At 39.0% G+C, this 11,377-nt stretch overlaps 1 protein-coding gene across 2 annotated transcripts; it reads right to left on the bottom strand.

The window, feature by feature from the left end:
- Positions 1–1,401: 1,401 nt before the first annotated feature.
- On the bottom strand, positions 1,402–10,937 carry nfs1 (NFS1 cysteine desulfurase). Of its 2 annotated transcripts, XR_011915168.1 has the most exons (14): positions 10,601–10,937; positions 9,483–9,559; positions 8,877–8,993; positions 8,207–8,290; positions 7,256–7,408; positions 7,075–7,168; positions 6,843–6,977; positions 6,019–6,176; positions 5,830–5,935; positions 5,450–5,531; positions 5,278–5,361; positions 4,843–4,932; positions 1,917–3,215; positions 1,402–1,881 (listed from the first exon to the last, which is right to left on the bottom strand). XR_011915168.1 is itself a non-coding variant. In XM_072381572.1 (13 exons), the coding sequence occupies exons 1-13, from the start codon at positions 10,704–10,706 to the stop codon at positions 3,152–3,154; spliced, it is 1,350 nt and encodes a 449-aa protein (XP_072237673.1). In that variant the 5' UTR covers positions 10,707–10,937; the 3' UTR covers positions 1,402–3,151. The 2 variants fall into 2 exon arrangements, 1 of the variants encoding a protein (XP_072237673.1); XM_072381572.1 differs by having other exon boundaries at positions 1,402–3,215.
- Positions 10,938–11,377: the final 440 nt, after the last annotated feature.

The following is an 11,377-nucleotide window of genomic DNA, read 5'->3' as shown; positions in this document are numbered from 1 at the left end:
CGCACAAAAATGGACTCATACAGACCTGTAAGGTTACTTAAACGAAACTTTGTGGGACACACACACAAAAAATCAGCAAATTACACTGAATGGCATGCTCTCTCTGTGAGGACTGAAATGTCCACTATTCACATACATCTTATTGGTTATATGGTGTATCTGTCTCAGGCATGACTGGTAGAGCGCCTTAGTTTACCTTAGTTTAAAATAAGTTGTTGGGCACCTAATTTACACTATAATACAGGCACCACAATGTAATCTCACTAATGTAAAAATGACCACACCTAGGCAAAGACTGATTAGTTGTTTGAGAAAGAATATATTTGTTTTTAATAATATATACATTTTTTTGGTGTCAGTTTCTCATTTCAGATTTGCCTATATATTCTTTGCAGTTAGTCAGGTACTCCTAGTGAGATTTCATTTGGTGTGTCCCACTATTTTAAAAAGATATTGTATATCGATTTATTATAATTTTTTGTTATTAATCACAATCTTACTCTCTTCTTTATTAAAACTATATGACATTTTGGTAACAACATATTCTGATAATGAAAGAAAACAACACTGGAGAAGTTTGCGACCCTACTTGTTTTATAGTACAATAACTTTTTTGTGCACATTCAAAGGCCTGAAACTGCCCAAGAAGGCCCAGGGGCTGAGATACTCCAGTAAATGTCTTTGCTTTTCAACCCTGCAACACACTGTTTTGCTTTATGGTCCCTGAACACCTTTGTCATGGAATCTTTGTAGCATTTTCAACAATACAACAAATTCATGTGTACGGCTGCGTATGTCTAGTTTTATTTTCATGATAGTGGTGTTACATCCCACAATTGCATGTTACATCACACTGTTTATTGCCGACATTTTTACATAAGAAAAAGGGAAAATTATCACAGGCAATAGTATTGACCAAAGAAAGACCATAAGTTTGCTTTCAAGGCAAAGGGTGCATAGACTCTGACAGGATTTCAAGCATCAGCGTGCACGCACAACTTCAAAGTAGTTCTGTTTTCGGGATGTTTTGCTGAACTGTAGAAATCTTTTGACAATGAGTTAGCAGCCTAAAATAGAAATAATAGTAATATAGTTATGTGTAAAGAAAAACTGCGAGGACTGTTTTTTTTTCTTCTGATGCTATAATGTCTGTTGTATACGTTTTCAGGAAGCAGCCGGTAAATAAAACATTTTTGTCTCCCTGCTCCCCTTCATTAAGAATTTACACAATGGAATTGTTTTAATCCCTGATCAGGAACTCTGTATGACTGCATGTGGAAAACGTTACGTGCATCATCTGTTATTGAGATTGTTCTACCATGCCGTCATGTCAGCATAGAAAAGCTCAGGTTACAATAATTGTTCACTCATCAAATAAATTTAACACACAAATTACAACTGTTGATTACATAACCATAAAGCATCACATTTATTGGATAATAATGGGCAGTGAGTAAAAGTTGATGCCAGTGGAGTCTAATAAATTCTCACAACTGGAGACTACATCTAAGAACACAAAACTTTTTTACAGTCCTCTGAAATGCTGCAGTCACACAGACCAATATTTATCAGACAGCATTTAAATTCTTTTGTGTTCAGACTTCAAATCTCCATCAACAACCACAGTGTGACAGAAGATGGCATGGGAGTTATTTCTTAATCTCCACTGTCTTGAAAATTGTCACTGGTGGTTAAACCAGGACTGCAGTCTCGTTGTCAAGACTGAATAATGCTGCTGCCAACACCGTGTGACTGGATATTCCACTGATAACTGATTATAAATGGACATGTTGCTTCATGAATAGAGTACACTGATGTCACAGAACTATGACAAGCAGAAAGGAGAAATATACCTGACAGTTGTCTCGTGAAAAATCTGACCTCAGGTGTCAGGTGAATCATCAAATCTTAAAGACTTAATAAACTGAGAAGGCAACCCTTATTTGAGTTTCGTTGTGGCTTGTTCATGGGATTAGAACTTCAGACAGCCATCTCTGGGTTCAACTTTGAAAAAGCTCAGCGTCGTTTAGATACTTAATGGAACATTACTTCAGTAGCTTAGGTAGGCCACCATATCAGCGTGCGCTACTAACGGTCGTCATTACATGAACATGCGATCACATTTAATCTTCCTGAGTCTAATGTTTTGTAGCCTCAGAAGTACAACTTCCCTATAAGTGTCCCTGTTTCTTCTCACTTCAAAGACTCCACACATGGCTCGCAAGCCATCATGTTTTCACAAAAACCCTTTCAAAGCTGCATTAGTAACCCAAATTTTAACAGAACCAGTTGTCAACCAGCTACAGGTGATTGGGATGTCCGATTCAGCAAGTCCAAATAACCCAAACAGACGCAGAGTAAAGAGGCGCCATAAGCTGTGCTGCAATTATCTGTAATAAAATGTATCTGTTGCATTCAAAATTGAGAGAGAAGTCTTTTAAACTCTTAGGACATGAAATGACCCAGCTGAGACATGTCAGATTGTGCAACAGATACATGCGATGGTCATAGAAAAAGAACAACAAAACATCAGAACAGGGACACCATCACCCAGGCAAATACTTCCTCTTACTCAGAGTCGCACCTTTGCCTCACATCATTTTGTTTCACATCAAAGGTTTTTCCCCATAAATTTTATTTTTAAAAATGGCACATGCAACATATTGCGTAGGTTGTTGCGACTATTATTTCATGCTTTATCCTGCTTGCGTCTTTTGTGTCAAAGTGTGGGAACTTGGTCGTGAATTTCTGTCTGAATTTTACTGCAGGCGATCAAAACTTGAAATTGACTTGCTGTCGTCTAACAGCAAGAAGCCAAACCAAACATTTACAACATTTTTCTCATGGTTGTTGGTTAACATCTACGACTGCCTAAAGTTGCAGTGTGTAACAGCCTGCGATTACTTTACAATGGATGAATACAACAAGCAGAGATAGCAGTGTTGTCGGTCAGCTCTGAGCAACGTCTCCTGACGGAGCAACTGGAGGAGCTTCTACAGAGACAAAGAGCTACGGCTACAGACAGACTTCAAGTTGGACAGGAGGTTTGTGCGTGTTTGCGTAAAGGAAGAAAAAGCTGGACTGTTCCCAAAACTTCTTGGGAACCCTAATCTTCTTCGGCTCTAGGAAGTAGACTGGACATGGGAGCAGTTTAGTGCTGCGACCACTTGATGTTCTTCAGGTCGATGCCTTCCTGAACCATCTCCCAGAGAGGACTGAAAAACAAAAAGAAAATATATGTCACTGGCTGTTACTTACCTATGATCCGTTTGCTAACAACTGACTTTTAAATCTTGACTGTAATTTGTACTGACTGTACTGAAATAATCTGCAGACCAGACTGTGTAGAAGTGGAAACATGATAGAAGTCCCGTCTACTACCTGCCCAATGCTTAGCAAACACCACTTAAACCTAATGCTACAGTTTTGCCTGTTTCGGATGCTTGCTGTGTGCCTTTCTTTCTAAATAAAAATTATTAGTAACTTCTAGTTGTCCGGTTATCCCTCGAATAATTTTTAAAAAAATTCCCAGACCTACCGGCAAAGAATTATTTTTTTAATTTGTTCATTTATTTCTCAAACAAATGTTAAACTGTGGACAAAAAAAAGCTTCAGCAGGCCACACAAAAGTTTGACTAACACAGTTCAGTTCTTTTTTTAACATTGGTGACATCAGCTAGCTACTTATTCCATGCTGGGAATATGGGGAGTAGAGAGAGTCCTGAACAACTGAATCCACACCAACGATGAAAGTTTCATTTTCATCGTTGGTGTGGACCCAAAAGCTGCGCGCAGATCCACTCTCGTAGCAGCTAGCTGGTTTACAGTAGCGGGTTGAAATACTCCGGCGATGGAAGGAGTTTGATACTTCCCTTTGGTTCACTTGATGTGCTTGGACGACTTGGCATGAGACTCTAAAGCCTTCATGCCCACGGTACCAAGCTGAATGGTTTTTTTTTGCATACAGTGCAAAAAGCCTGGAATACATTGATGTCCATCGGTTTTAACCAGTGATAAAATGCTTGCATTTCTCACCAAGCGTTGTTAAATTTATATTTCCCCATAAAGCATGAAATGGGTAAACTAACGTTAAAAACAAACTTCTTGTGTTGCGCTTCGGCTTGGCTTGTTGCTTGTGGTCCGTGTCTGTGTGGGGGCCCGTGCTGTCGCAAAGTGACGTGTTCCGACCCGGAGCAGTTGCCTTCTCAATTATTGGTTCCACCACTCTTTATTTAGGCTAGATTATTTAATCAAAATAATAGTGGTTGACAAACAAAACCTTTGAGGAGAATGTGATACGGAGAAGTTACATATTGCACAAGTTTTAAGACCCATATATAAAAATTCAAGACATTTTCCAAGTCTTTTAAAGGTATTATTTCCAAATTCATAAATTGAATGCTTTTAAGACTAATAAAATATAAAATAAAATGATACCTTAAAAATTTTAAAGCTGCAAAAATTGTGGATTTTTACACCACGTCACTTTTGCATCAGTTTGTTGTTTACTTTGTCACCACATTTTCTCATGTTGCAACATGGGTCAAAGTGCGTGGAACACTGAGGCAAACAAAATGCAGTGTGAAAATCTGCAATATAACGTCTGCTAGAAAAGCTAAGACATTTTTACTCTCTCAGTGGCACTTTTTCAGCATCAGTTAGCTTGGATCACCTGTCAGGAATTCCTTCTGATTTCTCAACCTTTTATTCAAAATCTTTGGTCTGAAAATAGTTTGGGGGATTCCAACCTGCCTGAATTATTTCAAGAGATGTAGCCATGTTAAGATTTCTCAGCTAAATACTCCTTGAATCAGTCCAAAGTTAAAATCCAACTGAACTCACCTCATCTCCCTGAGTCTGCAGACCTGCTGGATGCATTTCTCTGCTGTGTAGTCGATTTCTTCTTCTGTGGTGAACCTGCCGATACCAAACCTGCCAAAGAGGGAAACGCAAGACAAGTCTGAAATATTTTTGTATCAGTAAGTGTTTGCTGTTCTTTGTGCCACTGAGAGGCATATAAATGTAGGAAAACTCTGTTTTGAGTGACTCATCCTCAAATGAGATGTTTGCATACACTGCCAACAAAATGCATTAGAATGATGGCCATAGTTAAGAAGCGACTTAAATGACTTTGTCAGATTCTGTACGGCATTAATATAAATTAGAATCAGCACTGTTTGTAAGATTGCTAAGATCAACATTAGTCCATCTAAATGATAAGTAAAGTTTAACTAGATTACAATAAAACCAAACATCATTTTTGTCGAATGTTTGTACCTGATGGAGGAGTGAGCAAGGTCTTCATCTGCTCCGATTGCTCTGAGGACATATGATGGCTCCAAAGATGCTGATGTGCATGCACTGAACACACAAACATATTCATTCATCATCAAAAAGGTGTACAAAAGTACAAATTCAAACTTATATGGGTCCAAATTTTGAGTCTTACCTTCCAGATGACAGAGCAACATCCTTCAGAGCCATCAACAGACTCTCTCCCTCCACATAGGCAAAGGAGAGATTTATGCAGCCTGGAACATAAACAAACACAAGACCGTCTAAAACAAAGTTCCAACAGAGATACAACATGCAGAAAACTTAGCTGGTCGAAGCTAAAAGAAGCAAATGTGGTGAGTTTCTGAGGAATCATTTCATTTCTGTGTAAGCCTCACTTTCTTTCCAGTTAATTAAGACTTCGCTTTAGAGTAAATGTTAGATTTTGTGTGTGTGTATTGAATCAGTAAAGATGGTTAAAAATAAGGTGAGGGTGTAATAAAATGTCATAAACTGTCCTTAGAAATACATAATCACAAACATCTGTGCGTTTACCAGGGTAGCGTTGTTCTGGATCTCCATTCATGATGACATCAGGAATCTCAGACATGATCTTCTGGACCAGGCGATTGGCCAGCATGGACACTCTGTGATGATCATACTGCACACGCACAAACGCACAATGAGGCCCGATACAATTGGGCATGTTTCTTCAGTCTTTTGATTTTTCAATGAGGATTTTACCTCCATCTCCATTTGGGCAATGCTGCAGGCGGCTCCCAGCCCAACAGCCAGCGGGGTGGGGACAGTTCCAGAGCGAAGACCCCTCTCCTGTCCACCGCCATTCTGCAGTGGCTCCATACGCACCCGAGGCCTGCGGCGCACATACAAGGCACCCACACCTGCACACATACAAACACACAATCACTAGTAATCAATGTAGGTTGGGAATTTTAAAGTTTAACAGATGATTAAGGTCAAACTTTGTCAATTTATTTAATGAAATACAGCTGAATTTTCATCAAAACACGATGTACAAAATGTACACAAAATAAAAGAAAGTGCAAATACACATATCTTAGCAGACGTTTATTAAGTTAGTTAATGACCATAAGACTTAAATTAATACAACAAATAACTGTAAACGCAGGCTATATCTCGCTCCTTCCAGAGTTCATCCACTCATTTATGTTGAGCAAGCTAGACCTATGTGGGAGTCTTTCTCACTCAAGTAACTAAAATTTAGAAATTCAGTTGCATTAGGTATGAACTAAGCAGGAATACAAAGGCACTCTTTGGGAATTTGCACTCCTTTATCATGTACAAATACAACTAATGGAAAAGTCTCAGAAAGAATAGCTTTTAAACTTCTTCTGCTGGTCTAAAAACAGCTCACTGAGAGGGAATAAAATTATTTTCATTTGCATTTCAACAGCAACTTTAGCTGTTTTCTGTTTCACCAAAAAAAATCTTTCATCCACAGAGTTTCAGTGGCACGGCATATAAAACGGGCTAGATTGTTGCTAACAACACTGATAAAATAATCTACTACGAATACCAACACCAACCTTTGGGTCCGTAGAGCTTGTGACCGCTGATGGACATCAGATCTACTTTCGAGTCGGAGACGCTGACGGGAATCTTTCCGACAGCCTGAGCAGCATCAGTGTGAAAGAAAACTCCTTTAGACCGACAAATCCGTCCTGTGGACAGGAAGAGTGAAGCTCAGTGAGTCAACAGCTCTGATCAGAACGGCACTGAAACACAGATCAGTCACTCTTGTTGTGTTGCTACGGTTACCAATGTCCTCGATAGGCTGCTTGACTCCAATCTCGTTGTTGACAGACATCACCGACACCAGAGAGGTGTCAGGATGGATGGAGGCCTCCAACAGCTGCAGACACACACAGTTCAGACAGTGACTTCCACATGTTATCTGTGTGCACGTGGTATATTTGATCTGTGTGTTGTTCTTTGGTACCTCTAAGTCCAGTATCCCGTTCTTCTGGACTGGCAGGTATGTAATCCTGAATCCTTCAGCCTCCAGAATTCGACACGAGTCCAGGACACACTTATGCTCGGTCTGTGTGGTGATCACATGACGCTTCTTGGCTTGGTAGAACCTGGCCACACCCTACAGGAGAGGGACGCCGGGTTAGAACTGAAGTGCTCATTGTTTCTGTTCTTACTATCCTCTTTTTTTGTATCAAGTATGCTCTGTCACTTGTGGAGAACATTGCGACTCAGTGAGTCTGTGCCTGTACAAGCAGCAGGCATTACTCTTATTACTAGGGCTGGGCAAATATTGAATTCCTTAATGGCGTTAATCGCATGATTTCCTGCGATTAACCACGATTAATCGCATTGTTATACGCAAACTCCAATTATGAATTCAAAAGTAGCATATAACGCACTTTTATTGGAACTGCACAGTCATATGATCGAAGTACTCTGGTGATAAGACAATTCAACGTTGCAGTGCTTACAGATAACTTTGGCTCTGTCCACTGCACCTTCTGGAAGAACTTTGAAATGAAAAGGGCCATGTAAAAGTTCCATGACCTTCTCCATGTTTATTTAGCCCGCTTCATCCACCATTCTTTTCTTTTCTGACCGTTTCCTGTGAGCGCCGCAGCAGTAAGCGACATACTAGGCTTGCTCACAATAGACTTTTTCAAAATAAAAGCCAGTGAACAACAGACGTTTACACTAAAAATAATAAATAATAAAAACTGCTTTAATTGGAGACAAATAATTGTTGGCGATAATGAATTCATTAGTTAACGCAAAAATAACCCATTAATGTGCCCAGCCCTACTTATTACAAATCAAGAATAGCAACATTTGCTGAACCAAAACATAACGAGGTGATAGCAGCAGAAGCAGGAAAGCGTTTGTGTCATGATGACAAAGAGGAGCAGCAGAATGGGACCTTGATAGCCATGTTGTTGGACTCGGTGGCTCCGCTGGTGAAGATGATTTCTCTGGGATCTGCTCCAATCAGATCGGCCACCTGCTGCTCAGACAGACAGACAACACAGTCAATGATTAAATTCACTTTACATTCTCAGATGGAACAACTCTTATTACTTTGTAAATGTCATTAGCAACTAAAATATGGACCATTCAAACAGAAAATGGCCCTGAGTTTGATTCAAAAGCAGTTTTGGACCATAAAACGGCAACATAACTTCTGTGCACACACTGCCTTTAGTTGATACGAGTCATATTTGTTACAGTTTTAACAATTGTTTTAAAGTGGCTAAAATCCTTTAGTTTCCCATCGTATGTTCTGCTGCTTTCTAATGACATCAACTGTTTATCTCAAAGCAGTTAACTTGCAACCTTCAAAGGCATTTCTCTGAGTATGTGTTCAAATTAACATCATGGATTGGGTTGCAAAACGAAACGCACTGTTGCAGGTGTAAATACGACAAATCTAAAACTAATAAAGGCATGCATTGATAAGAAGAGGATGAAACATACATACGAATGATGACAGCCCTACTCACATCAAATACCAATGAATGGCTGTGTTTAGATACTCTTCAAGCTTTTTACATGTTTTTTTCTCTATGTGTAAAGTGTGAGTGTCGCTCTACCTTTCTGGCAGTTTCCATGGCGGTCTCGCTCTCCCAGCCGTACGCGTGTGTCCTGGAGTGAGGGTTACCATAGTAATTCACCTGATACGGCAACATGGCGTCCAACACCCTGGGGTCCTAAACACACAAAAACATTTAACTGTGAGTGCAAATAAGCGACTCCCTCAGGAATCGAGTCAAACATGTTACGCTACATCTTTTCTTTCTGCTTGTCACAAACAAAACAAACTACTGCCTCACACCTTCTGTGACTGATATACAAGAGAGGTCTGTTGGACAAAACCTACCACTAACTGAAGGTTTTTTGGTTGAAAAAGACAATTTTAAATGACTAAACAGTCAGTTTGTTGCTACAAAGCAATTAGAAATTCAGCAAAGGAGAAACAAACAAGGAAGACTAGGCTGCTTAAAAGAAACATTACATCAGCTGCCTAAAGGTACTGCACAGGTACTGCTCACAAGGTGGTTGGTTAACCTGAACCATTAAAATGTGACCCACAAAGCTCTGAATGATGAAATGCAAAGTGAGATTTTAATGCCGTCAAAAACAAAACAATGAGTTGTGACTTGCTAGATAAGTGACACAACGTGGTTGGAAACAGTTACCATAGGTGTTGTAGCCTGGAAGTCCAAGTAGAGGGGGCGAAGCTCATCTACTTCCAGCTCATGTTTCTTGATCAACTCTGCAGAAAAAAAACAAAATTTCCACAAGAAAGTTTGTTATACCTCAGAACATGTAATTGATCGGTTTCACAACCATAGCAGATGAAGTATGAAAATCATGCAAAACGGGGAGAAACAATCTGAAATCATTTTGATTCTATCACAGCTTCTAACAGGTTAAATACCCTTATTCCAATAAACATTACATAAATATCATTCAGCTCATTTTACTGAGAATTTAATCAAATGTCCAAGATCCAGGGATTAAACATTGGTCAGACAGGCAGCTCAGGAATTGTTGAATCATTCATCAACTGTGCAGCTGAGCAGAGTAAACTGTTAAATTTAAACTAACAAATAATACATTTCACTTTCTTTGTTCCCATATGTCTCTATTTCATAAGCAAAACTGCAATATTCCCATCAGTTTACAGCTGTATGTTGTGATGTGTGTGCTGCATCTATTTACCACCTAACTGCATGTTTTTCTTCTCTGAGTATTCCAGATGTATAAAAAATTAACAACCCAAGCAATCAATCTTAGCATGATATCGACCCTGATACTTGTACTGTATATCTACAATAAAACCATGGTCTGTACTGTAAAGTAAAATACACGAGAGTAGCCAAAAAAAGTCTAAAAAGGATTTATCCGGCATTCAAATTTAATATAATTTTTCTGGGGGAACCATACCACATTTGAAAATCCAGTTCCTATATCCTTTTGTCTAAGAAAAAAAATGTTTTGAAAGATATTCAAATGATTAAAATAGAATCTAAAACCAAAACTAAAAGAATAGAGGTCATTGCTTCTTCATAAATGAAAACTGATAATCAACAATGAAAACCATTGACCGTTATTCTTCTGTTAGTCGTTTGTTAGAGCTATTTGAAAGAGTTTATATATGTCTTTTAGCGTTAACACACGGTCCACGCTGGTCGTTACTTAACACATTGTTATGAAGTTTCCCGTCTGCCAATTAAAGTGCGTCACTTTGGGATTAGCTTCATGCTAGTTGCTCAAATGGATAAACGGGCCAGTTTGGTCCGACTGCTGTTACCTTTCTGCATGGAGCTTGTGACTGTCCGCTCGGAGCCCAGCCGGAGAGAAAGCCATGAAGCGGGCCTCAGCAGCCGGGAGGAGACGGTCCTGCTCGGGGAAAGCATCTGGTCGGTAGACTGATTTCAACTGGAGACACTAACCTCCGTCAACACCCACACGTTGACAGCAACCAAAACACCAGCGTCAACCGATGTGTACTAGCTCAGTCCCCTGATTCCAGTGGTAGAAAAATAGGAAAATTCACGACTTTAACACAACAATTTAACGTGACTAAAGTTTTTTTCACCAACGCGCGTTGCAGTCAGTCAGTTACGTACAGGTTACGACTGCCTTAGTCAATGTCACTTTATACATAACAGCGGGCATATCCGGCTTTGACTTTCAAAATAAAACATTTGCTTTTATAATAGGATAAAATGAACAAGTACAAGTCCTGTGTTTTCCTAGATAATCAACAAGTCTTAGAGTATCGCTTTGAATACAAGTAAATCATTAAACCAATTAAATATGAACTAATCAAAATGTAACGTAACACAAACATATATAGACCTAAAATTCTACATACTCGGCCAAATTGTACTGAACATAAACCAACATGTTGAGTAATAAGCGCTTGAAAAAAAGATACTAACAGGAATCAAGTGTTTTAAACTTAAATTTCTCTTTTAGAAATTTTGCAGCATTTTTAACACACTCTTTTCCTTGGGGAAATTTGGACACTTTGTTGTCAAGTATTTTATACATATATATATTATTTATTATTATTGTTTTTTTA

The sequence above is a fragment of the Leuresthes tenuis genome, unplaced genomic scaffold (assembly GCF_036924035.1).
Source record: "Leuresthes tenuis unplaced genomic scaffold, fLeuTen1.0.hap1 SCAF_3, whole genome shotgun sequence".
In the NCBI taxonomy this organism is placed as follows: Eukaryota; Metazoa; Chordata; class Actinopteri; order Atheriniformes; family Atherinopsidae; genus Leuresthes; species Leuresthes tenuis.
The sequence above is the reverse complement of the archived record's forward strand: the minus strand, read 5'-3'. Positions and strand labels throughout refer to the sequence as shown.